This window comes from Stigmatopora nigra, chromosome 23 (genome assembly GCF_051989575.1).
Source record: "Stigmatopora nigra isolate UIUO_SnigA chromosome 23, RoL_Snig_1.1, whole genome shotgun sequence".
NCBI classification, from domain to species: domain Eukaryota; kingdom Metazoa; phylum Chordata; class Actinopteri; order Syngnathiformes; family Syngnathidae; genus Stigmatopora; species Stigmatopora nigra.
The window spans coordinates 7,040,001-7,066,912 of NC_135530.1; the positions used below are offsets into that span (position 1 = coordinate 7,040,001).

The window sequence follows — 26,912 nt, forward strand, 5'->3', positions numbered from 1 at the left end:
TTTCTTGTGAGCCGTACTACGAATTTAAAAGTCAAATTATAAATGTGTCATTTTTTTTTTAGTAATTTCACTACTTTTAAAGTGGAAAAAAGGAATATTTTTTCAAAGATTCTTATGCTGTTGCCAATCAATGAGAGGATGCATTCCAGAATATTCTTCTGCAAAAAAATGAAGATTATAGCACTTCTAGATGTAATATCTCAGTTCTGTCACCAGCGATTTCCATATTTTAACTCACAGGTTAACAAAGAGCCAGATGCACTCATCAAAAGAGCCACATGTGGTTCCCAAGCCATAGGTTCCCTACCCCTGCTCTAAATGAAAGCCCCAACTGCCAATTTCTTGGACTGGACAGATATAAACAAGGAAGATATACGACGTTTTCCGTTTTGTTTTTAAGTCCCTGGTCTTTTGCTGAGTACCAATTTGGAGGTTAAGGATGCTTTTCTGAATGTGTCTTATCAGCTGTCACAATGAGAATTATTACATCCATCAACTTGAACATAATTTTACTCTTGGCTCCCTCTTTTTTTAGTAGCTATTTTCCTTAATAACGCCATTTATGTGAGAGCCGATTCACCCAATGAAATAATCCCCCAAATAACTGACAATTCATCCAGCCTCAAAAGATGTCTTTACCTTGAGAATGGCTGGAAGGCCGTAAAATTAGCCCAGCCCGTTTCCTGGGTCTGGTTTTCACCTGCCGGGGGCAGCGTGTCCCAGCCCGATGGAGATTGGGATGTCGTGATCCCGTCCGCGTCCCTGAAATTTGCTGTCCAGCCTAGAACTCAAGGCGGGTGGAAAAAAAAAGACTCCTTTAGTATGATGCTCTGTTTTTCAAATTCAAACGAATACGCCCCCAAAACACCCCCCTACCTGGGTCCGACGTATTCTGCTCAAAATCCTCCTCCTCGTCGGATTCCGAACCACAGTCCTGCTCTTGTCCGCCATTTTCCAAGCTACTCCGGGAGCTTCCCTCCGACGTTTGGGACACGCCGAACCTTGTTCTGGATTTAGCGTGTGTTGCATAGTTGATCTCCTTCTCCTCCCAAATGTCTTCTTCCTCGTCGGCATCGTCGAACTGATGTATCCTCTCTTTACAGCAGGCCTCGAAGGCAGCTGCGTTGGCCTGGTAAACCAGACAAGAAGGATGAGTATATATTTCTCCATAGAATTTAGCATCAGCCAAGAAATCCACAGAGTACTTACACTGTTATCATCCGAATCTAAATTAAAGTTGATTTCGGCGATTCTGTCGAAGGTGGCGCTGGGATGGAGAGGTAGGTGGGTGGGTGTCAGGTTTGTTAAAAGGACACAATGAGCCACGAAGAGGGGGGCGGCAGCTCCAACTCACTTGATGTTTTCTTCGTGTTCGCTGAACTCCTCGTCGTTGAATCCAAACTGATCCACGAAGTTGGCGGTCATCTGCTGGATCTGATAGTCAGAGAAAGCCTGGGAAGGTCAAAGGGGAACCTTTTAGGGGGACGCCGTCCTCGCCGTTCGGTTGGCCCCTCCCTCTCGTGCACTTCCAGCTTACCTGTTGCAGGGACAAGTCGTTGGGGAAGGGGCTCTCCATGTCGTCGTCCTCGCTGGACGAGTGCATGTTGTGCGTGCTCACCTGAAAAAGGGTGTGGGGAGCATACTTTAGGTCAGGGGTGGGCAAACTTTTGGGCCCGGGGGCCATATTGACTTTAAAAATTTGAAAGATGGGCGGGGTTAGCACAAGATACGATACATATAAAAAAGTGCATCAGTTAACAGTACATATGAAACATAAACAGAAAAAAGGACGAATGTATTAACATACTCATCACTCATCATTAAAATAAAAAGTATAAAGTACAAAGTAAAGTCAAAAGGAATGGATTAAGAAATATTAAGACGTCATTTAAAAAAGATAGAGGAGCTGTCAAAAAACAAATGAGTGGACAGAGCTACTGCCACTGGCTTCCGCGTTTTTTGTATCTCGAGTAAATCATTTGCATATTAAAAAATAAATCGTAACCTGAAAGTTTCGTAACCTGAAAATTTTGTACATGGAGGTATTCGTAAGTAGAGGTATGACTGTATTTACAAAAAAAAAACAAAAAAAAGAAAGAAAAGAAAGGTAGGGCGGAGGGGTTCTCCTCACCAGCTCTACCGTGTTCCTCCTGTTGGTTTCCCTCAGCGTCTCGTCCACGAAGCTCTCCCAGCGACCTCTGCAGTCTTCGGGTAGTTCTGCGTCATTAGTAAAATGTTGCTTTCTTTTCAACACTGGCGAGGTCAGCAAAATTCTGCTTTACCTTTCATGAGGTCAGCAATTTGGGCCTGTACCGGTCCCTTCTCCAGGTTCTGGACCACCATATTGGAAATTCTGGTGAGATGGCCCATGTTGCCTCTTCTGGTGCCCCCTTCAGACCTGTGACAATCACAGCAATGTGTTATAGGGGATAAAAATATTTAGGAACTAACACCCATTGACAGTCAATAAAAGTCCAATCCATTTTAATCAGGGTCGAAATGGATTGGAAGCCTACTGTCGTCAACGGCAGCCAAAGAAGAAAACTACTTACTGTATTTTATCGTTTTCCTCCCAGGCGTTCAGGATTTTCTGTACCAATTGACACTTTTGGAAAAGCTGCATTTGACAAAAAAAAAGTTTAAACGGCGGGCCACGAGACCACATACGCAGCGGCGCCGTCTCGCCCCACTCACGTGTGCCACGAGGGTGTTGTGGAGGGAGCTTTGCGGGTCAACGGCGCCGCCCGACTCAGCTGCCGCCTCGACGTTAGCTTCGGGGGTTTGAGCAGCGGCCGGCTGCTGCACGTTGTGGTTCTGCAAGACCAGGTTGGGGCGCTCCTCCGAGGAAGGATGGTTCAAAATGGCCGCCACACAGAGCTCCACTTGGAAGTGCAAAAAGTTATTCCACGAGTATTTGAAGAAGAGATCCTGCGTGGGGAAGAAAAGAAAATGACTAGTGATTAGATAGATTAGCATGACATACAATCCCTTCTGTGCAATCACAATGTGCAATATTTTAAAATTGACCTTGCCAGTACGTAATTTTTAAAAGTAATTTTATACGACTTATGTTTTTACTGGGAAAATGCCCTTTGTGGAGTAGCACCACCAATTTTGTTATGTGCAGCTGCAATGTTCCCTCTAATTGTTCATTGGTCTGGGCAGAAAGAAAAGCTCTTTGAGCGCACCGAGTACCAGTGTGAGTGACATCATCATTGCTCGTTATGGGCACACCAGTATCACACCTGCCATAAGCAGGTGCATGTCAATGTTCCCTCTAATTTTTCATGTAAAACATGCTGTAAAACACAAAAAAAAAACATAAGAGTGCATACCTGTCAACTTGTACGTTTTATATGTATTTTATACTTTTTTTTACCATTTCAAATCATGTACACCGACTTTTGTACGGGGATCTTTTTTTTTTAAATCACCAATATTTATGAAAACCAATCTCAATAAGACAGTTTTGGCTAAAATCCACATAGTCTCGTAGGCTGGTAGCTACTGTCATCGATCGTTACTATTGTCACGGTATACCAGCAAAAATTATCCTCAATCGTATGTATTTTTTTTTTGCGGTGCGTACGGCAATATCGATAAAGGATGACATGCGTAGATATACATAGAGTAAATATCATGGAAGCAAGCATGGAGGAGCCACCTAGTAAGAAACGAGTTACCGCGACTAAACGTGTCGTACGGAGTTAGTAAGGTTTTTTTGGGGGGGTTTGTACGGGGAATCAGAATCATTTATAAGGGCAGTTATCAGCAGAGGTTGACAGGTATGAGAGTGGACAGAGCTACTGCCACTGGCCGCCCGTAAACGGCGCCATCAAGGGGAAAGGGGTAAAAAAAATGGAATTTTATTTACTGCACGCCATATGATTGCTGCTGCGCAGAGAAGACGAGAGTAGCGCGCAATTGCACACGCGCGCAGCTTAGAGGGAAGATTGTGCAGCTGTTTATAATACAGACAATACAGGCTTTTGATTTGATTTGAGTGAAGCTCAAGGGGTCCAGGCTCGAGGTTGGGCCTACCAGTAGTAGGTCCATGGTGCCGAGGTCACAGAGTTCCTGGCAGATGGTGGGGGACGTGGTCTGCAGGAGAGCAGCCACTAGGCGGGCCACATGAAGGCGAGCGTTCCCCAGTGGCTGATCTAGAACGCCAACGGTGGTCAATATTGCACCTTTCTGCAGAAGGGAGAGAAAATGGACACCCATGTTGAAACTTTTAGTTGCTTTTTTTTTTTTTAAATGTTCTGCCCATTACCTTTGGGGGATCCAGAAGAAGCTGCTGGAAATCCTTTAAATGGGGCTCAATGGCATTTAAAATACTGCTGTTGACAGTGTAAGACCTTTCGTAACCCTGAGAATACAGATCCATCAGCCCTTCCAACCTGGGGGAACAGAGCACATTCACCAGTCATGATTGGCAAAAATATTTCAAGCTTGTGTCTATATTTTTGTTTTTTAACAGCGTTTTACGTATGCTTACCCAGATCTTCTGGTCTCCAGTAAAGTAAGTAGCACTTGAGTTCCGTTAACGATGGAAGCCTCGTTCTTCTCGCCCTCAAACATGTTCTTGAGAAGTCCCGCTACAGTTTCTTGCCTGAAATAAGATGCTTTGGTCAGCAGACAAACAAGACGTGGATAAAAAAATAAAAATCATCCATGCGTTGAGGACTTACGACTCCAACACGGCCAATAAAGGGTCAGCCTCCATGTTCTCCTGCATCTGATTGGCCTGGTCTCGGCTAAGGCGAATGATGTCACAAAGTGTTTGGGAAGCGTTTGATTGTCTCTGAAGAGGGTAAAAAAGAAGCAAAAAATACAGAAACGTTTAGAGAAAGTACACGAGAAAGATTGAAAAAGCACTCAAGATACTTACTTCCTCATCTTTCCCAGTATGGATAAGCTCTATGAGTCTTTGAACGAGCTCCTCTTCATTCAGCCACTAGGGAACAGAAAAAAAAACAAATAAATACAGTAATACCTTAACATACAAGTGCCCCAACCAATGTTCCCTCTAAACTGCGTGCATGCGCAATTGCGCACTACTCCCATCTTCTCTGCGCAGCAGCAATCATATGGCGCGCAGTAAATAAAATCCAGTTCTTTTTGTTTTTTACCCTTTTCCCCATGATGGCGCCGTTAACGTGGCAGCCAGTCGTAGTAGCTCTGTCCACTCTTATGTTTTTCATGTTTTACAGCATGTTTTACATGAAAAATTGGATGGAATATTGACATGCACCTGCTTATGGCAGGTGTGATACTGATGTGCCCATAGCGAACAATAATTATGACGCTCACACAGGTACTCAGTGCGCTTAGAGAGGTTTTCTTTCTGCCCAGACCAACGAAAAATTAGAGGGAACATTGCCCCCAACATACAAGCAATTTGTGATACGGATAAAATTTCAGACAAATATTTATCTTGAGATAAGGGTAAAATTTTGATATACGAGCATAGAGCGGATACAAGAGGCTGCTCATAAGAACATCATGGGCACTGTCTTTCTGTTCACAACTCCCTCGTGTAATGTTTCTACGAGCATTGGGCGGAGTGTTCCTCTTTTTTGCATGTTTTTTTCCCCCGTTTGACAGCGCGAATAGCGGAGGAGCTTGCTTGATAATACGAGAGGAGTATACTACTCCTGGTTGACAAGTGGCCGTGCGTTATCCTACTGTGAGGACATTTGTGTGCATCATTTTCAGAATATTTTGAAGGGAGGACAACAGCAAACAACCCTCAATAGGTTCATTTTAGCTGCATCTGAAAGGGAAGGTGGAGGCGGGGCAAATCGGGCCAGAAGAAATGTATGAACATTTAAAACAAAATTAGAATCAAGTTTAGTGTAAAGTTAGATTAAACTTAATTTTGAGTGTGTCTGCATCCTAATCCAAGTTCATTCAAATTTGTTTGCTATCTTACGAGCGTGTTGGCCTGCTTGGCGAAATTCATCTAATTTTAGTACTATTAAACACATTTCAGTACAATTAAACCATTAGTTATTTGTTACTTTGCTAATAGATGGCAAATTAGAACAAATAAAAATGTTTTTCCAATCCAATATCCAGGTTTTTTTTGTTTTTTCAGAGGGTTGGAAAGAATTAATTTGTTTTTATTTCATTTCTATGGGAAACGTTCATTTGAGTTCCGAGTAAATCGACATATGAGCAGAGTACTGGAAGGCATTAAGCTCGTATCTCAAGGTATTACTGTAATATTTTTTTTTTTTAAGGAAAGATTTCTGGCTTACGTGAAGGACCTCCTGCCTCAAGGGGGGCGGCTCCACGCAACTGATTAGCCGAAGCAACAAGTCCATCATAGCAGACGCGTCAATGTGTTTCAGCACCAGACTGATGAATCCCTCCTTCTTCTTGAGAAAGGTGATCACCTGCGGGTGGAAAATGGAACGGTGAATAACCACTCCCCATGCGTTGGCCACGGGGGGCGCCGGTCGTGCCGCTCTACCTCTTCGGTTTTCCTGGCAATGAGATTGCCGATGGTTTTGCTGAAGAAGCTGGCGAGTAGCGGGTTGAGGGGCGGGTCCTGCTCCAGAAAGTGGTACAGCACCTCCAGGAGAGACTCTTCTCCACCCAACTTATCGTTGATGATGGACACATCCGAGGTTAGGAGCTCACACGCAATGTTGGGAAGCCTAAAGGGGTGGACCAAGAAGATGCTTGACGAGGGAGCAGAGACGGGAGCGAAGACGGGGGCGACCTGGCGGCAGGCGTGACCAGACGTTTGGTCGCTGGTCTTTTGGTCGCCAATCAAATGTACTTAGATATTAAACTCTCTTAGATATTAAACTGTCTTAGATATTACTCTCTCTCTTAAATAAACTCTCCCTCTTAGATATTAAACTCTCTCTATTAGATATTAAACTCTCTCTTAGATATTAAACTCTCCCATGAATATAATTTTGAGAACTGGTTTCAACAGTACTTAGATATTAAAATGTAATTAGATATAAGAAAGTACTTAAATATAAGAAAGTACTTAAATATAAGAAAGTACTTAGATACTAAACAGTACTTAGATACTAAACAGTACTTACATATTAAACAGTACTTACATATTAAACAGTACTTAGATATTAAACAGTACTTAGATATTAAACTCTCTCTCTCTTAGACATTAAACTGTCTCCCATGAATATAATTTTGAGAGCTGGGTTCAACAGTAAACTCTCTGACACCATTTGACTGGCGACCAAACGTTCGAGCACCGGCGGCGGGCTGCTCACTTAAAGCGACTCCTCTCTTCCAGGTCTGCTGGCGGCTCCGTGGTGATAAGCCCCACCAGCTCCTCCATGCAGTGGTCCTGGGAAAGGAAGAGCAGCAGGCGGCGGTTCTGGGCCTTGCACTCCTGCAGGACGTCATCCTCCTCCATCAGCTCGCGCAGCGTCACGTCCTCCCGGTCCAGCAGCTGGTCGATGTGGGAGGTGGTGTGCAGGTCGAATTTCCAAAACATGATGGCTGCTGGGATGGGGAACGCAGCCCTGGCACACACAAAAAAAAAGGTGAAAATCTCTGAGGCTTCCAAGAGACCCCGTCGCAGAGGTGCTAATGAGGGACCCACCAGTGAATGAAATGCGGATATCTTTAATCAGACCTCCCTCGCGGGCAGGCAGGCATTTGTGTTCGTGTAGACAGAAAGCGTGCCGAGGCCTGGCATTTATCAGCATGGGTCGCCTTTTAAAACGCAGGCCTCTTTAGGAGATGGGACACCGGGAGGCACAGCATAACTAGCAGAAATGGGGAAAAAAACATTGAGCAAAATTCAAGTTACACATTTCTAATCTTTTAGCAGGCGATTGATTTTAAACAAGTGCAAACGAAGGCTAAAAGCATGACAAAAGGTTCTCCCATTACTAATTTTCCCAATTGCGCACTACTCTCGTCTTCTTTGCGCAGCAGCAATCATATGGCGCGCAGTGAATAAAATCTAAACTTTTTTTTTTACCCTTTTCCCCATGATGGCGCCGTTTACGCGACAGCCAGTGGCAGTAGCTCTGCCCACTCTTGTTTTTTGTGTTTTACAGCATGTTTTAAATGAAAAATTAGAGGGAACATTGACATGCACATGGTTATAGCAGGTGTGATACTGGAGTGCCCATAGCGAGCAATGATGATGTCGCTTACACTGGTACTCAGTGTGCTCAGGGAAGTTGTCTTTCTTTCCAAACCAACAAAAAATTAGAGGGAACATTGCCCATGACACAACTTTATTTTTGTGTGTTGGGCTCAAGCTAAACGATGGGCCTCCACATGTTACTATGGCGGTAAACAGACTTAACGACAATAGCAGCGGGAACGGCGCGGTAGCCTCACAAAAAAAGAAAATGATGGAGAACCGAGGGTTTTCCTCCGCGGCGTCCATCTGGCATACATTTACAGAGTACACAAGTGCAATAATAACCCTGTGGACGGAGGGCGCTTGACTTCTTCATCCAAAATAGAAGCCGCAGGAGGCAAACGCCGCGAAAACAATCGGCAAAGCGCGCAAAAGAGTTGCGGAAAAGAGGAACAATGGCAAAGACTCCTTTGTAGACAAACAACTGGAAAAAAATGAACGGGATGAAAAGAAACTGAGGAAATGCAATTTTCTCGGACATTTCGGGCATGGAAGAATATCAATGTAGTGGTAGTCGAGCTATAAAAATTGTGAGAATGCAGTTGTAAAACGTTAGAATGCACCAATTAAAAGAATTGTGGCAGTGAATACGTTGTATTGTTTCAGCGTATAGTCCAACTTCCCACGCAAACCTAAACACCAAAGTGTGAGAAAAAGCAGTCGCTATGGTGATTTGTTATCTCAGCACTTTTCTTCTTAACATGCCTATAGCATTTATGCTAATAACACAAAACTAGTTATACCTCTACTTAAGAATACCTCCAGGTACGAAATTTTCAGGTTACGAATTTTTTAAATGCAAATTCGAGATATGAAAAAGATCCAAGTTAGGAAACCCCCCAAAATAAATGCATTTCCTTATTCGTTATTTTATTTTGAAAATATTGTCCCATATGTATTGATTCTCAATTTAGAACATGGATACCCTCTACTGGGCTCACATTTCATCCCTCTTATTCTATCTCATAAAATGACAATATGAGCATTCAATTCAATTGGCTGTCTCACAACAACCACTATCCATATTTCAAGATTCATACCTGTCCACCTCGGCTAAATGCTCCCCTTATAATGATGACAATTTTCTTGATTAAGTGATTACAGGGTACATTTTCATATCATTTATTTATTTTCAGACATGACTATATAATTTCCTTATAATATTTTTTCATTTTTGCGTTTCCTCACATCTTTCATACAAAATGGCAACTAGAACCAATTAATTTTGTAAGTAGAGGTATGACTGTAATGTTGTAAAAAAGACAAACTGAGTTAGCAAGTAACGTATATTTTTACGCTTATTAGTGTGGGCTGTTGTTCTGTTGTAAAACATACTTTGCATAACTGGTTATGCAAGGATGTATTGAGTACAGCTACTTATATTTCAGTAATATGATTAAAAGTCGGTGACGTAGTTATTCATGTGTCTATAAAACTGTAGTACGGCAAATTCAGCCTTTTTTAAAAAGTAGCATGACAATAAAGTGTTTAAAAAAAGGTGCATTGTACGGCCAGCCTTAAAAAACACCTGAAAGCCAATTGGGGTCAAATTACTGTTTACTTAAACACACATGTGTTAAAATTAGTTGGATTGTCATTTACGTAAAAAAATGGCTGCACTATTCCAATTCAAAAACACAATGGTTAAAACATTTAACTCGCCCACTTGTTTGATAACATTATCTTTTAATGTAAATAATACTGCAGTTAGGATTTGAGTCAGGTTCACTACTTTATCTTAAAATTGACTAATATATTCAAGACAATTATTCTACTGCACATAATAGATATGTTTACTAGCCAATTGATCACAGGTAATGAATTGTTTGACAAAAGCAATGTAGTTTGTCTGTAATATTTTGAATAAAAGGGAAATCTTGGCCTCAAAGGCTATACTGACAACTGCAGCAGCAAGGAGTCGGATTTCTGTTTACTCGAACCTTAATGCAGCATGAGGAACATTTTAACTCTCTAGATTTGACCACGATTATTTCACCTAACATTATTTTTGTTCTTCTTGAAATCGGACCGAGCTAATCCGGGTTATTTATCGTTAACAGCACGTGGATCGGCAGCCACTCGTTTTTTTCCTTAAAGAACATAGCACTAAGTTAAAAGAAATTAAATAAAATTGAGCGTGAGAGAGAGCAAAAAACTGACGCAATTGTGAGGTACACGAGTTCTATTTTATTTTTTGAACACGGCGTTCACCCAAATGGCACTCGACTTGCAATGGCGCCGATGTGACGTTAACTGCCCTTAAGTAGCCACCCAACTGAACAATGAATTTCGTTTAGGTTAGTCAAGTGGTCACGGCGCTATCCTTAGCATTAGCCTTTAGCGTCCAAGTAGCAACTTGTTCGATTAAAGTTTTAGCTTCAGTTCCTCCTTTTACGTTGATGTTCGCGCGGAAGCTAATTAGCCACCACGGTTAACACTAAACGGAGTTAGCCGAGTGAGCCCCCCCCATTTCCTACACACAACTTTAGGGTCAACTTTGTGGCCTAGTTAAATACAGTAATCAAGTTCTATACCTTCAACCAAAATCTTACCTTTTATTGAATATCTCCCTTATGTTGTTTCTTCTTTCTCGTAGCTTCCAAACGCTACGGGAGCCCTTTTCCTAGACCCCCTAGTCACCAGACCCCCCCAAGCTCACGATTAGCCACGTTAGCTTGAATGCATGAGCCTTGTCTAGTGATTTGTTTTGAAGAACACGATCAGCCTGCGACAGTATAGCAGTCACTCTGCTAGCTTCAAGTTAGCCTTCGACGTTAAGTCTAGAATGTGGCTTTTAAAATCCTTTCCGAGAGACAGTTACCGGGCCGCGGGCGGATAGTCGGGCTTCGACGTCTCCGGTTTGTGTTATTTCGGACGGAACGCGTCTGATTCGGACGCTATTGAAACGCGGAGCTAAGTTTAGCATGCAAAGCAGGAAAAACTCAGTCATATTTTTTCGAGTCAAAATGGCGACGCGGGGTGGCGGGCACGCGCACTAGGGCCAAGCGTGAGCGTGCATTGTGGCTCGACCACGGAAATCGGCACAAAAATTATATTTCTCGAAATGATTCTTTGGGTCCGACAATATTATTTTATAAAATAAACTGCGGTTTCAAAATCTTTGGGATACCTCCTTAAATTAAATGGGAATACTAGTTAGACCATTTTAAAATAATATATACATCACATAAATTACCTGAATTAGTTCCCTTGTGAAATTGACGACATTTGTCTTTTTTGAAGGACTTTCAAATAAAATGCAAAACATAAGAGAACCTTAAGAAATAATAACTGCTTGAATACATTAGAATTCTTATAAATTAGTTTTGTCTATCGTAAGGAAGTGTTCATTTCGTTCCTGCTTCATGTATATACACGTTTACACGAATGGACAACACTTACTCAATTAACTCAATTAATTTCAGATTCACTGACAAAGAAATATGAGCTGTAAACGTGAAAACGTATATTTTGTGTCATGACTTAACCCCTTTCTTTCCTTTCCTTCTTCCCTCCCGATCGCTCGAATCCCACAATGCACCGCGGCGGCTCGCTGTTAACATGGACCAAAGCGGTAATTATTATGTCCTCTTTCATCCTCCTCATTTTGATGCGATTTCCGTATTTGTATTTTTTTATTAATAATTTCTAACTGTATCAATATTATATCAAGGAGACGATCGTTTACTACATCGCGTTATAATACAATTCAAGGACTCGCCATCCGTTTAGCATGGGCTAGCATAGCATTGACTAGCCAATGAGCCGCGTAACTATCAATAAAAGTGATCGACATCGGGTTATTAAAACGTCCCATGTTTAGTCGAACGTAATACGATGAATTTTATTTGTGATATAATCCCTAACTGTGATATTGCTACTTTTAGTTACCTCGGTAATGCTAAACGAGTTAGCATTGATGCTAGCAGATTTGACTTAATACTAGTCGTAGTGTTTTCATGTGTATACACATTTGGAATATTTTATGTATGTAGACTGTGATGTGTTGCAATTTAAAATAAACAAACGTTTATGGGTCTTTTATCTCTGCAGACAATGACCTGCAAGGAAGCGACGGATCCGGGAGTTTGGGTGGTCCGGAGATCCGTAAACGCATCCCCATCAAGCTCATTTCCAAGCCGCCCCTAAGAAGCAAACCTCCACCCCGAGTCCAGAGACCCGGTAACAGACCACTTCTGAAAAGTGAAACCGCAGAAAAAGATGGTGTGTTTTTATTTATTCTTATTTTTTATCCCTTTCCTGAGTTGTGTTAAAATTTGCCATTTGTGTGTCGCAGATAACTTTGGTTTCAAGAAAGACAAGTTTGATTTCGGGGGCAAATCTGGTGATATGTTTGCTGGCCAGAGGAGATATCCACAGCCGTTGTTTTGGGACTATAAGGTAGAAAGATGCACATCATTTTGTTTTTGTGGATAAAAATCGGTGACATTATAAAAATAACCATATTACTGTAACTAAAATGACCCTCTGGTTATTGAACAGAGAGATATTTTGCACGAAATATTGTTCCGCTTTTTTTTAGATCCATGCTGAGCTCTTTTGACTTTCCCATTGTAGCGTTTTTGGGCGTTGGTATCCAATGAGCCCCATTTAAATGGCCTCAGAGAAGTTAACCGCTTGTAGTCACTCATAATAATGGTAATATTAATAAATAGGTGTAATAATAATATTAATAAATCTGAGTAAAAATGATAATATGAATACATCTGAGTAATAATAAGTAATATGAATAAATCTGAGTAATAATAATACATAATATTAATAAATCTGAGTAATAATGATAATATGAATAAATCTGAGTAATAATAAGTAATATGAATAAATCTGAGTAATAATAATACATAATATGAATAAATCTGAGTAATAATAATACATAATATGAATAAATCTGAGTAATAATAATACATAATATTAATAAATCTGAGTAATAATAATACATAATATTAATAAATGTGAGTAATACAAATACATAATATTAATAAATATGAGTAATAATAAGTAATATTAATGAATCTGAGTAATGATACGTAATATTAATGAATCTGAGTAATGATAATAAATAATATTAATAAATCTGAGTAATGATAATAAGTAATATTAATACATCTGAGTAATGATGAGTAATATTGATAAATATGAGTGATAATAATCAGTAATATTAATAAATGAGTGATACAAATGAGTAATATTAATAAATATGAGTGATAATAATGAGTACAATTAATAAATCTGAGTAATAATAAGTAATATTAATACATCAGAGTAATAATAATAAGTGATATTAATGCATCGGAGTAATAATAATAATAAGTAATATTAATAAATCTGAGTAATAATAATAAGTTAAAAGGCCATGCTATGAATCTTATTTCACTGACACAACTTTCTAAATCACCAAAATTGCTAATTGGTGTTGCTGCATATATATTTTTGAGCCAGCAGATTTGATCCCTTTTTCTTTTTCACCCGTCATAAAGTCATAAAAGAACGTGTAAAATCAATCTTTCTGCTGCAACAGTTGAATCTCATCGGTGAGAGAGATGACGTCCCCATTCACTTCTGTGACAAGTGCGGACTGCCCATTCATCTCTATGGACGCATGGTACAAGCCTCACGTTTTGGGACGTTTCTCTGCAAGCAAAAAACCCCGAAAAACTCACCATTAACTTTATTCCACTCACCAGATTCCCTGCAAACACGTATTTTGCTACGAATGCGCTTTACTGCATGAGAAGAAAGGCGAGAAGATGTGCCCCGGGTGAGCGACTTTTCCAGTCCAGGGCATGCGTGGTCATTAAAACTTAGCAGTCATAACTTATTTGTTTCACTTTCCTCGCAGCCTGACCATGTACAGCTGCACAGACCTCGTCCAGCGCATCGAGCAATGCCAACGCGGCTCGCTGTACATGTGCAGCGTGGTGTCTGGTTGCAAGCGTACCTACCTGTCCCAGCGGGACCTCCAAGCCCACGTCAACCACCGCCACCTCAGGTCGGCCAAGTCGTCGTCTTCGTCGTCATCCGGGCGCCAGGATCCCGTTCACCTCCCGCCGCCATCCGAGGTCCCCGAACGCTTCCGCGTGCCCCCACCCCACGTGCCCAAGAACCACGTGCACCTGCCTAACCAGCACCCCCACGGCGGACACGACCCTTACGGGCAACCGCCGCCCCCGGGCCCGCACGATGGCCCGCCCGAGACGTACCGCATCGCCACGGTGACCACGCGCAAGCACAGCAACCTGATCACCGTGCCCATCCAGGACGACTCGTCGGGCCCGCCGACTCAGCCCCCGCCACACCACCGACCCGGGGACTATCCGGGCCAGCCCCCCGTTGTCCCGCACGCGCCCCCCCATCACATGATGCCGCCGCCACCGCCGCAGCAGCACTTTGGGCCCCCGCCGCCACCTATCAACCACCCCATGCAACACCCTCCCCAAGGCTCCGGCACCCCTCACATGGTGTACAATCAGCCCCCGCCACCCCCTATGCCCACGGCCCCGCCTCCTATAACCCCACCGCCGGGTCACATGATGGGCCAAATGCCTCCTTATATGAACCACCCTCCTCCGGGACCGCCGCTACAGCACGGCGGCCCCCCAGTGAACGCCCCGCCTCCTCATCATTACAATCCCAATTCAATGCAGCCCTTCCCCGAAGACCAAGGCACCCTGAGCCCACCTTTCAACCAACCGGGAGGTCTCAGCCCGGGAATATGGCCCGCACCAAGGGGGCCGCCGCCACCTCCACGGATGCAGGGCCCCCCGCCCGGACCTGGGCCCCACCATCCGGATCAGGGCCGCTATCGACCTTATTATCAGTAAATTGCTATCTGAACAGAAGGGTGATTCCCGGAAAATGTATTATCGGGCAATTGCGGTGGTTCTTAACCTGGTAGGAGTAACCAAAAAAAGTTCCATTCGCATTTGCCGTCCACTGCCTCTAGCCAGAAGTCAGCTGGGATAGGCTTCAGCACCCTTTGTGACCCTAAAGCGGTTTTGAAAATGTAAATAAAAAAAGTAATCATCTGCAGAATGTTATGGTGAATAGACATGATTTGTTTTGAACTCCCGGTGAAGAACCACTGGGCTAATGTAATGCTTGATGTGCTATATTCCTAAAATAAATGCCTTCTATGGTTTCATGTATGACATTTATTTCAACTGTATCCTAGCAAGGTTTTAATCCAATCAGCCATTTAAAAAAAAAAAATAGCTCACTGGCCTTCACAAACACAAATTTTCACTCGTGTAAATTGAGAAATTGGGAATGAATAAGGACAACTTAAAAAAAAAAAACACATAGGGATTGTGCACAGTACATAAAAAAAGAATTAGTCACATTAATACAGAAATAAACCAATGGCACATTCAATTCCTAGATTTTAAGTGGTGCTTGAGAAACTTGGATAGAGAAAGAAGTTAAATAAATTACTACTATATACGTTACATACAAATCTGGAGTAGTATATACAAAAAAAAAAAATTAAAATGTCCTGTCAATACTATAATAAAACTCCCTCCCCCCCAAAAAAAATCATATTCAACAACATCAGAATATTTTACATAGGGATTGTTAAAGTGTGCGGTCAGGTGATGAACACATACATTTAAAGGATTTTAATGTGTCATTATATGGGAAAATTCTTTTTTTTAACCATTTCTTGAGTCTGTTTATATCCCATTACATCACATGAGCAGGGGGAGGGGCATTTGTTCTATCTTGTAAACACTCTCCGAGAAAAATCCAGATGGCCTTTTCACAGTATGTCTTTCTGGAGATTGTGGGTGCCCGAAGACAAAAAAAAAAAAAAAAAAAAAAAAAAAAAAAAAAAAAAAAAAAAAAAAAAACCTTCATGAAACGTCACGAGACCAAAAGTGGTCCCAAAAATGGAATCCCACAGTTCTGTCATTCCTCCCGGAATTTTTCAAAGCTACAATTTGGGGAAACAAGGAAGAGTTAGTAAGAAGGAGAGTGGAGAAGAATCTTCATGCCGACTGGGTGCGTCGCACAAGACGTGGAATGGCTCCGTGTAGGTATATATATATATATAGATATATATCCATTTTTTTCTTTTCTTCTTTTTCTAGCAAAAACACTGAAATGTAGTAGTTCAAAAAGTCTAGGCGTCCGATAGGCAGCTTTGAACGCTGTCCATCCACAACTGAGCGTTGAGGCTGTCTTGGGCGCAGAAGTTGTACACTCGTTTGGTGGTCTTGAGCTAAAGATTGAAGAAAAAGATTAGGTTGAGAAGACTTCACTTTGGCTTCTCTGCCATTGATGGTTTTAAACATCCCATCCATTTAGACGGGACTGATATCGAATCCAAAATGGATTGGACGTCTATCAGCGTCAATGGCAACAGGTGCTCGGACGTTTGGTCACCGGTCTTTTGGTCGCCGGTCAAATGGTGACAGAGTTTACTGTTAAAACCAGCTCTCAAAATTATATACATGAGAAAGAGTTCAATATCTAAGAGAGTTTAATATCTCAGATAGAGTTAAATATCTAAGAGAGAGTTAAATATCTAAGAGAGAGTTAAATATCTAAGAGAGAGTTAAATATCTAAGAGAGAGTTTAATATCTAAGAGAGAGTTAAATATCTAAGAGAGAGTTAAATATCTAAGAGAGTTAAATATCTAAGAGAGAGTTAAATATCTAAGAGAGAGTTTAATATCTAAGAGAGAGTTAAATATCTAAGCACTGTTTAATATCTAAGTACTGTTAAATATCTAAGTACTGTTTAATATCTAAGTACTGTTTAATATCTAAGTACCGTTTTATATCTAACTACTGTTTCATATCTAACTACTGTTTCATATCTGAGTACTGTTTAATATCTAAGTACTGTTTAATATCTAACTACTGTTTAATATACTACTTGTACTACTTTACTAGATGTACTGCTTAATATCTAAGTACTATTATTTAATATCTAAGTACTGCTTAATATCTAAGTCCTGTTGAAACAGCTCTCAAAATTATATACATGAGGGAGTTTAATATCTAAGAGAGAGTTTAATATCTAAGTACTGTTTAATATCTAAGTACTGTTTAATATCTAAGTACTGTTTAATATCTAAGTACTGTTTAATATCTAAGTACTGTTTAATATCTAAGTACTGTTTAATATCTAGGTACTGCTTAATATCTCAGTACTGTTGAAAACAGCAGATATTTAGATATTAAACTCTTTCATGAATATAATTTTGAGAGCTGGTGTCAACAGTACTTAGATATTAAACTCTCTCTCATTGATATTAAACTCTCTCTCTTAGATATTAAACTCTCTCTCTCTTTTAGATATTAAACTCTCTTTCTTAGATATTAAACTCTCTCTCATGAATATAATTTTGAGAGCTAGTTTCAACAGTAAACTCTCTGTCACCATTTGACCGGCGACCAAACGTCCGGTCACGATGGCGGCGAATAAATGAGCAAACCCTTACATCGAAAAAGGCTTTCTCCTCGATATTTTTGGGCGCTCCCATGGCGGGTGTCCCCTGAAGGACTGACTCCACGTCGGCTAGCTCGATGACGCCTTTGCACTCTTTGTCCTGCCGACTCTCATAATATCGCAGCTGGGTTGCAAAAAAACAAAACAAAACAAAAGTTATTTAAAAAAAAAATTTGAAACATGGGGAAAGAGAAAAAATGGCGCCACCCCTACCTGATGTTTTGTCTTGTCTAGCACAAACCATCGCGGTTTCCATGGTTTCAGCAAAGCGCCCTTTTTAAATAAAATGCCTTCAAAGCTTCTAAAGTGACGTGGAAATAAGGCAATATTAATTCAATAGTTCTGGGACAAACTTTATTGGAAAATATATATATTTTTAAAAGATGGACGTACCTATTCTCGCTCTCGGTGCTCTGGAATTGGCTGTAAAGCGTGCTGGTGCTCGACCGGCCCGCTGCCGGCGTGGACACGGCGCTGGCTTCGCAGTCCAGGGCTAAATTGATGGAGGAACCCACGCTGCTTTCCTGTAGGTAGACGCCTTGGGAACGCCGTTGGTGGCTCAAGTTGGACGACATGAGAAGTGAGCTGGAGAATGGAGACTGTGGGACATATTAACAAAAAAAACATAATAAATGACAGAACAGACACTCCCTTACTTACGAACATTCAACTTATGAACAAACGGTACATACGAACATTTCTGCAAATTGCGTTTACATACTTGTCAACTTGTACGTTTTATACGTATTTTATACGTTTTTTTTACCATTTCAAATCATGTACACCGACTTTTGTACGGGGATTTTTTTTAAAAATCGCCAATATTTATGAAAACCGATCTCAACAAGACCGTTTTGGCTAAAATTCAGATAGTCTCGTAGGCTGGTAGTCAACGACGCTACTGTCATCGATCGTTACTATTGTCAAGGTATACCAGCAAAGATGATCCTCAATCGTATGTATTTTTTTAGCGGTGCGTACGGCAATATCGATAAAGGATAACATGCGCATGCGTAGATATACATAGAGTAAATATCGTGGAAGCAAGCGTGGAGGAGCCACCCAGTAAGAAACGAGTTACCGCGAGTAAACATGCGTCGTACGGTGTTTGTAAGATTTTTGGGGGGGTTTGTACGGGGAATCAGAATCATTTATAAGGGCAGTTATCGGCAGAGGTTGACAGGTATGCGTTTATGTGGAAAAATGTTTGTAAGTTCGATTTTGTATTGCGCGCCTTTTTACAAATAGTGCTTCTTTCCGCTGCTAATACCAACGCCTGGCGCTGTGAGAACTCAGCTCGCCTTGCATCCACCTTCCTCTGCCCAGTTTGTTGCAGTGCGGAAGTGCGTGACCTTTTTCATTTATACCATGAAATATCTGGTGCATCCATTATTCAATATGGTTGGTGAAAAGTGAAAGGCTGAAAAGTGACAGAGGTGCAAGGAAGAGGCAAGCCATTTCATTTCAAACCAAAGTGGTAATAATAAAGAAGCTTGGGAAAGTGGTCAGCGTTGCACGAGAATACAACTTGAATTGTTCGACCGTCAGTACCATTTAGAAACAGAAAGATGGAGCAGCAAGACCCAAATATTGAACCTTGCACAAAGGTTGCAAATCAATTGAATGATGCCATACAATGCTACCGCATCATTTATGATGAAAAAAAGAAGAAAACAATCGTCATTAGATAGCTTCTTTCGGACAGTTTCTTGTAAATCTAATGTATGTATACAGTACTGTATGTATTCTCCCCATTTTATGAAATGTTTTTTTCAGTACAAACCAATGCTGGTTACTTATACAAGCCTTAAACATACAAATGCACTTATATAAACCTTCAATATACTTTTATAGGCCTTAAACATAAATTATAATACAAAATATAACACTGAATCAACTTCAATTGGAACAATTTCAACTTATGAACACTTTCAACTTATGAACAAGCGCTCGGAACCTAACTCGTTCGTAAGTTGGGGAGCGTCTGTAATCCCTCGAATATCGCGGCTTCAACTATCACGGCTTCACTACATTGTGGATTAAAACGATTTGAATTCTGTGACCAATAACATTGTTGGGTTTATTCTGTTTTACTATTATAATAGTTATATTAATTCATTTCTTTATTAAATCATTCTCTTTCTTTTCTCTGTATTAATTCATTACTTTGTTAAATCATTCTCTTTCTGTTTTCAAAAGTGTTGCGAGGTCACGCCAAGTCATCTTTAACCTGGACGGCCTGTTCCAGGATGGTTATACAAACAATCCACCCAATCTGGGTCCTTGAGATTTGGTGGGCCCTTGGTGACGAGGCCAGGGCTATTCGGCCAATAACAAGAATATTGTTATCGTTATGTAACCGTGCACTTCGGGTTTTTCTGTATGTAACGATTATATGATTATGATTATATTATATGATTCTTAGGTCAAGGAGGTTGTATAATTACTCTAATCTAAATGTTGTTAGGTCTAGTCTCCTGTTTTTGTTATTAGTAAAATACTTTGATTGTTATTGTAGTCCCAGATGTTGTTTTTACTCATACGTGATGGAATGATCAACAACTCTGTAACTTGTTTTGATTCATGACTATAAGAGTGGGACGAAAACGTCTATTCGAGGAGACGTTCGGAAGTTGTAAGGTGACACTTGCTGTAACGCTCCCCTCCGGAGGTTTTTATCTGTTGTATCCATTTCTATTTAATTAAATGTCAATAATTGAATAAGATGTCTTCCTGCAGTTATTGATAATTACAGACGAAGGTAATTATTAATGAACCTAACAAACATGGAGGACAGGCTGGCAATCAGCGGATACAATAAAAAAAAAATGCAAAAAACAGGTTTTGGTCTCACCTTACTCTCCAGTTTAGTCTCATTCCTCTGAGTCGCCTTGATCTTATCCCAAGTGTCCTTCCACTTCTCGGTCACGGGACCGAGCTCCGCCTCCAGTGCCTGCATGTCCTGCAGCAGCTTGGTGATGGCGTCGGGCGCCGTCTTGCTCAGGCTGTCGTAGCAGGGCCAGACCGCACGCCGCCGCGTCTTTGGCGCGCCGCCGTCACTTTTTTCCGTCATCTCATCCGACGCCGCCCGATTGGGGCGGGCCCTCAGCTCCCAGTCGTACGACGGTCCTTCCGAGAGCGTCTCCTCCGTGTAATAGTCCCACACTTTTAAATTGGAGATGAAGGTGTATGGCCGGAGTACCTGCGAACACCAAAATGATGGCGGAAAATAATTATAAGGAACTGTGAAATGCCACAGAAATAATTAAAAGTAGTAGTACAGGAAGTAGCCTGGAAATCCACCCAAAATCAATGAAAAATGACCAAAGTGACTGTCACTTAAACTCGCTGTGGACCAATGTTCGCTCTAAGATGCGCACGTGTGCAATTGCGCTCTACTTTCGTCTTCTCTGCGCAGCAGCAATCATATGGCGCGCAGTAAATAAAATCCAAACTTTTTTTTAACCCCTTTCCCCATGATGGCGCCGTTTACGCAGTGGCCAGTGGCAGTAGCTCTGTCCACTCTTATGTTTTTCGTGTTTTACAACATGTTTTACATGAAAAATTAAAGGGAACATTGACATGCACCTGACACGACAGACAAGAATAACGTGTGCAAATTTTTTGGACTATAAGTCACACTAGCCAAAGAATAATAAATATATACAAGTTACACTGGAGCATTGTTCTCTCTAAGCTGCGTGTGTGTGCAATTGCGCACTACTCTCGTCTTCTCTGCGCAGTAGCAATCATATGGGGCACAGTAAATAAAATCCAAACTTGTTATTTTTTTTACCCCTTTCTCCATGATGGCGCCGTTTACGCGGCAGCCAGTGGCAGTAGCTCTGTCCACGCTTATGTTTTTGTGTTTTACAGCATGTTTTACATGAAAAATTAGAGGTAACATTGACATGCACCTGATTATGGCAGGTGTGATACCGGTGTGCCCATAGCTTGCAATGAAGATGTCGCTCACACTGGAGCTTGTCTTTCTGCCCAGACCAATGGAAAATTAGAGGGAACATTGCTGTGGACGCTCATTTTTCAAAGCCATTAAGTTACCATATTCACTTGCATATGAGCCGCATTTGTAAGACAAAAAAATGACTGAATCGAGGGTACGGCTTATACATACCTGTCAACCTCTGCCGATAACTGCGCTTATAAATGATTATGATTCCCCGTACAAACCACCCCAAAAAAACCTTAGTAACTCCGTACGACACGTTTAGTCGCGGTAACTCGTTTCTTACTAGGTGGCTCCTCAATGCTTGCTTCCACGATATTTACTCTATGTATATCTACGCATGTCATCCTTTATCGATATTGCCGTACGCACCGCAAAAAAAATACATACGATTGAGGATAATTTCTGCCGTTATACCATGACAATAGTAACGATCGATGACAGTAGCGTCGTTGGCTACCAGCCTACGAGACTATCTGGATTTTAGCCAAAACGGTCTTGTTGAGATCGGTTTTCATAAATATTGGCGATTAAAAAAAAAAATTCCCCGTACAAAAGTCGGTGTATGGCGTACATAATTTGGAATGGTAAAAAAACATTTAAATACGTATAAAACGTACAAGTTGACAGGTATGCTTATATGTGCATAAAAAGACGACATGCACAAAACAGCAAAGTGACAAAGACGAAATGCCATACCGCAAGACAATGCGGCCGATACAGTCATTTATTTCAAAATAGAGAAAAGATAAACAGATAAAATGCTAAACAAAATAAATGTTGACGTCTTTGTCTAAAAAAAAAAAAACGTGTCTTGCATTAAACGTAAAAAAAGGGTGACACCCCCCGTTAAAGAGCATCAAATAGTTGGAAAATGGCGCTCACCTCGTCATCTTCTGGCGCGAACATAAAGTTGAAGAAAACCGGTGTCTTCTTGTTGAGACAATCGATGTAGTCCCACACAGATTTGCACACCTGAGGACTTCTCCTGTCGCCTTTCTCCTCGTAGAGAACTCCTGCAGACCATATAGAAGTGAAATATATTTTTGGGAAAAAAATAAATACAGTGGTACCTCGACATACAAGCAAAAAATTCCAGGAAATATTTATCTTGCTATACAAGGCAAATTTTGATATACGAGCATATAGCGGACGCGAGAGGCTGCTCATAAGAACATAATGGCCACTGTCTATCCCCGGAACTTCCTCTTTGTAATGTCTCTGGGAGCACTGGGCGGAGCGTTGCATTTTTTTCAGTGTTTTTCTTTTCACTCGTTTGTCAGCGCGATTGGCGGAGCTTGTTCGATAATACGAGAGGAGTATACTACTTTTCGTTGACAAGTGGTTGTGCGGTATTCTATTGTGAGGACATTTGTTTGCATTATTTTCGATAAATTTTCGAAGACAAAAGCAAACAACCCTCGATAGGTTGCATCTGAACGTCAGGGTGGGCGGGGCAAATAGAGCCAACCAGGGAGAAGAAAGCATACCTGTCAACATGTACGTTTTACACGTATTTTATACGTTTTTTAACCATTTCAAATCATGTACGCCATACACCGATTTTTGTATGGGGAAAATTTTTGTTTAAAAAAAATCACCAATACATGAATGTATATATGAAAAACCGATCTCAACAAGACCGTTTTGGCTAAAATCCAGATAGTCTCGTAGGCTGTTAGCCAACGCCGCTACTGTCATCGATCGGTACTATTGTCACGTTATACCAGCAAAAATTATCCTCAATCGTATGTATTTTTTTAGCGGTGCGTACGGCAATATTGATAAAGGATGACATGCGCATGCGTAGATATACATAGAGTAAATATCGTGGAAGCAAGCATGGAGGAGCCACATAGTAAGAAACGAGTTACCGCGAGTAAACATGCGTCATACGGTCTTTGTGAGGTTTTTTGGGGGGGTTTGTGCGGGGAATCATAATCATTTATAAGTGCAGTTATCTGCAGAGGTTGACAGGTATGAGAAAGGTATGAAAATTTAAAAGAAAATTAGAATGAAGTTTAATGTTAGGTTAGATGAAACTTATTTTTGAGTGTTTGCATCGTAATCCAAGTTCTTTTAAATTTGTTGATGTTATGTTACGAGCGCGTTGCCGTGCAAAAAGTCCAAATCCCCCACTGGCTCTGTCACTCTCTCTAGTTAGGTGAAATCCTAATTTTAGAAGAATTAAACACATTTTGGTAATATTAAACCAATAGTTATTTGTTACTTTGTTAATAGATGGCAAATAAGAACAATTAAAAATGTTTTCCCATCCAATATCCTGTTTTTGGTGTTATTTCTGAGGGTTTCAACAAATGTATATATATAATTTTTTGTTCATTGCTATGTGAAACGTTCGTTTAAATCAAGTTGTTCTTGTTTTCTTTTGTTTTTTTTCTCCTGTCACATCATTCGTTTGTACCAGAGTAGCTGCACAGAGTGCTGCAGGTGTAAATCAACATACGAGCTCAGTCCCGGAACACATTAAGCTGTTATCTCGAGGTACCACTGTACTATGGCCATGATTGGTGAGGGTACCCAGTTCAATTCGCTCATAGTCCGAGTCCAACAAGAAGGTACGGAAGCGATGTGATACATAGTGGTAGGCCAAGAACTTCAGGTAATACTGGCTGAACTCAAACTCCATGGGAAACTGAAGATGGATCTGAGGAAGAAAGCATCCAAAAAAAATGACAATGAAATTGACAGATTGGATTAGATTTGGATGGGAAAAAAGTGTACGGAATTCAGACCTGATGCACACAGTCCAGGAACTGCAAAAAGACCGGCGTGAAGCCACTGCTCTGGCTGCTAAGTGTCTGCGCGCCACGGTGGCTAAACCTGTGTCCGAACGATAGCCACTCCTTCTCCACCAGCAGCCGGAAGCCGTCGAACGTCCGGTAGTAAGGGTCAGACAGCAGCTGCACCAAAGACACCACCTAGAGGCGGAAAAACGGTTCACGCGGGAATTCGTGGCGATAACCTGTAGCCTGACGGGATCTCCAAACCTGGGTGGTGACGTCCCAGCCGTCCTCCAAGCTGACCATGACGGACGATCCCGTGTCCAGCAGCTCCACCACCAGGACTGACACCTGCAGTACCCTGTGCAGCTACTCCGGTACAAACGAATGTTGTGACAGGGGAAAAAAACTCAAAAGAAAACAACAACAACAACTTCCAAAGAGCAACAATTTCTCACCAGTGCCATCCATTCAGACTCCTCTAAGTAGCGCAAGAAGTTGGAACTGTCCGAGATGGTGGAACTGGGCACGCAGGCCTTCATTAGTTTCTTGAAGCTGTTCTTCACTTGCCGCACGTCGCACACCTCGATGGGCACTACCTCCCATTGCTGGAACGAGTCCTGTTTCCCGCCCTGGAAACGCACCATCTCGCTAAGTAAGGTTGTCGCCCTGGCCCGGTGCTCGGGTCTTTTGGTCGGCGGTCTTTTTGTCGCCAGTTTTCTGGTCGCCAGTCAAATGGCAAATTACTGTTGAAGCCAACTCTCAAAATTATATTCATGAGAGAGAGAGTTCAATATCTAAGAGAGAGAGTTAAATATCTAAGTGCTGTTGAAAACAGTAGATATTTAGATATTAAACTCTCTCTCATGAATATAATTTTGAGAGCTGCTTTCAACAGTACCGTATTTTCATGACTATAAGGCGCACCGCATTATAAGGCGCACCCCCAATGAATGATATTTTCCATATATAAGGCGCACTGTATTATAAGGCGCACTGTCTATTTTGGAGTAAATTTAAGACTTTTAAGTGCGCCTTATAGTCGTGCAAATACGGTAATTGATATTGACTTCCAGTCATGAAGCACTCACTACAGTCTACACAGTCACCTCTAGAGCCAGCCATTGTTGATGTTTTGGATTTTTTTGTATAAAATCTTGCAGTGGGGGAGGAGCTATATGTTGGAAGATTTTGTAAACTAAGATTGCATCTGCATATTTAACAGTATTTTTTTAATATCCGACAGTGGTGGTTTTTCGATTTTGGTTTTCTGTTTTTTCCATATATAAAGCGCACTGGATTATAAGGCGCACTGTCTATTTTGGAGAAAATTTAAGACTTTTAAGTGCGCCTTAAAGTCGTGAAAATACGGTATGTAGATCTTATACAGTACATAGATATTAAACAGTACTTAGTTATTAAACAGTACTTAGATATCAAACAGTACTTAGATATTAAACAGTACTTAAATATTAAACAGCACTTAGATATTAAACAGTACATACATATTAAACCGTACTTGGATATTAATCAGTACTTAGATATTAAACAGCACATAGATATTAAACAGTACTTAGATATTAAACTCTCTCATGAATATAATTTTGAGAGCTGGTTTCAACAGTAAACTCTCACCATTTCAGTGATAATTTTACAATTGGCACACTGCGAGTCCCAGGGATTCGCTTGTCTGAAAACTGTGCGTCCCAGGAAACTTGTCACGAGTCCCAACATACTACGGATGCAAATAAAACATAAGCAACGATATATAAACATTCAGATTTAATTTATTTATTATATGGTTTAGGGTTAGGGTTTATTTATCATTGTACTAGTCTTTCAGCTCGTAGATCCTCCTCTCTTTGCAGCCAAAAGTCTTTTGAAATGTGCGTATTTTTCCTTGCTTCCCCCGTTTTGCTTCATGATCATCGGTCGAATCTTCTGCAGTTCTTTTCTTACTAGTTGTATTTTTTAACTGCGAAATAACTATCCAGACTGTTTTGCTTTTTCTGAAACATTTTTTATCTTTCTTACACTATTACGAAACTCTTGCTATCGCTTTCTCTCCTTCGTCTGCTAGTGTCTGCTAGTCTCGTTCACGCGAGAATTATTTCGCAAAGATTATGTGGAATAAATTGGTTTGCTATCGGATATATGTGTTTTTTTTTTTTTTTTGATAAAAATTTCTTTGCGTCCGAAAAAAGCACATTACTTGAAATTGTGCGTCTGGAAGAAAAGCTGTGCGTATCAGACGCAGGACGCAGAGGTAACGAGAACACTGCCATTTGACCGGCAACCAAAAGGGACCAAACGACCGGCGACCTAACACCCGGTCACGCTCCACCCGCGCCGGCCAGGTGACTCACCTTGAGCTGGGCTTTGTCCCCAATTATGTAGAGATATGCCCTGTGCTGACGTAGAAACAGCGCCTCACTGGGCCCGCCATTGGGTTGCGGCGACTCTTTGCCGGCCAGGCGAGTCCCCACGTCCGGGTTATAGGCGCTTAGCCGCCCGCTTCCTCGGATGCTCCCCCATTTCCCTGGCAGACAGGCGAAAGGCACGTTACGACCCGAGCATAGA

The 26,912-nt window shown here is 41.3% G+C and overlaps 3 protein-coding genes across 9 annotated transcripts in view; 1 reads left to right on the forward strand and 2 right to left on the reverse strand.

The window, feature by feature from the left end:
* Positions 1-11,310, reverse strand: part of ppp6r2a (protein phosphatase 6, regulatory subunit 2a) — a 15,946-nt gene extending 4,636 nt beyond the window's left edge. The window contains exons 1-19 of one of the 4 annotated variants that reach the window (XM_077710146.1): positions 10,699-11,310; positions 7,592-7,757; positions 7,257-7,511; positions 6,479-6,665; positions 6,264-6,401; positions 4,892-4,957; positions 4,692-4,804; positions 4,499-4,612; positions 4,274-4,400; positions 4,042-4,194; positions 2,695-2,928; positions 2,553-2,617; positions 2,283-2,398; positions 2,132-2,205; positions 1,538-1,618; positions 1,355-1,452; positions 1,210-1,267; positions 877-1,129; positions 640-787 (exon numbers count right to left, since the gene is read on the reverse strand). In XM_077710146.1, coding sequence (XP_077566272.1) covers positions 640-787; positions 877-1,129; positions 1,210-1,267; positions 1,355-1,452; positions 1,538-1,618; positions 2,132-2,205; positions 2,283-2,398; positions 2,553-2,617; positions 2,695-2,928; positions 4,042-4,194; positions 4,274-4,400; positions 4,499-4,612; positions 4,692-4,804; positions 4,892-4,957; positions 6,264-6,401; positions 6,479-6,665; positions 7,257-7,483 — 2,252 coding nt within the window. In that variant the 5' untranslated portion in view covers positions 7,484-7,511; positions 7,592-7,757; positions 10,699-11,310. Of the gene's footprint in view, positions 1-639; positions 788-876; positions 1,130-1,209; positions 1,268-1,354; positions 1,453-1,537; positions 1,619-2,131; positions 2,218-2,282; positions 2,399-2,552; positions 2,618-2,694; positions 2,929-4,041; positions 4,195-4,273; positions 4,401-4,498; positions 4,613-4,691; positions 4,805-4,891; positions 4,958-6,263; positions 6,402-6,478; positions 6,666-7,256; positions 7,512-7,591; positions 7,758-10,698 lie in introns of all 4 variants that reach the window. The other 3 variants (XM_077710147.1, XM_077710144.1, XM_077710145.1) reach the window with 3 other exon arrangements.
* Positions 10,855-15,308, forward strand: cbll1 (Cbl proto-oncogene-like 1, E3 ubiquitin protein ligase). The gene is made up of 6 exons (XM_077710148.1): positions 10,855-11,720; positions 12,200-12,370; positions 12,444-12,547; positions 13,686-13,769; positions 13,852-13,925; positions 14,007-15,308. Exons 1-6 carry the CDS (start codon positions 11,708-11,710, stop codon positions 14,986-14,988), a joined length of 1,428 nt encoding a protein of 475 aa, XP_077566274.1. The 5' UTR covers positions 10,855-11,707; the 3' UTR covers positions 14,989-15,308.
* sbf1 (SET binding factor 1) overlaps positions 15,304-26,912 on the reverse strand; it is a 55,294-nt gene continuing 43,685 nt past the window's right edge. For all 4 annotated transcript variants that reach the window (XM_077710143.1, XM_077710141.1, XM_077710140.1 and 1 more), the window contains 11 exons: positions 26,699-26,871; positions 24,791-24,964; positions 24,600-24,701; positions 24,345-24,530; positions 24,130-24,256; positions 22,474-22,604; positions 20,476-20,823; positions 18,015-18,220; positions 17,835-17,922; positions 17,614-17,745; positions 15,304-16,385 (listed from right to left, as the gene is read on the reverse strand). In XM_077710143.1, coding sequence (XP_077566269.1) covers positions 16,287-16,385; positions 17,614-17,745; positions 17,835-17,922; positions 18,015-18,220; positions 20,476-20,823; positions 22,474-22,604; positions 24,130-24,256; positions 24,345-24,530; positions 24,600-24,701; positions 24,791-24,964; positions 26,699-26,871 — 1,766 coding nt within the window. In that variant the 3' untranslated portion in view covers positions 15,304-16,286. The remainder of the gene's footprint in view (positions 16,386-17,613; positions 17,746-17,834; positions 17,923-18,014; positions 18,221-20,475; positions 20,824-22,473; positions 22,605-24,129; positions 24,257-24,344; positions 24,531-24,599; positions 24,702-24,790; positions 24,965-26,698; positions 26,872-26,912) is intronic.

Coding starts and splice junctions, on each gene's coding strand:
- cbll1 (XM_077710148.1), top strand. Junction 12,371..12,443: donor TGAAACCGCAGAAAAAGATG/GTGTGTTTTTAT, acceptor TGTGTGTCGCAG/ATAACTTTGGTTTCAAGAAA. Junction 13,770..13,851: donor TTCATCTCTATGGACGCATG/GTACAAGCCTCA, acceptor TCCACTCACCAG/ATTCCCTGCAAACACGTATT.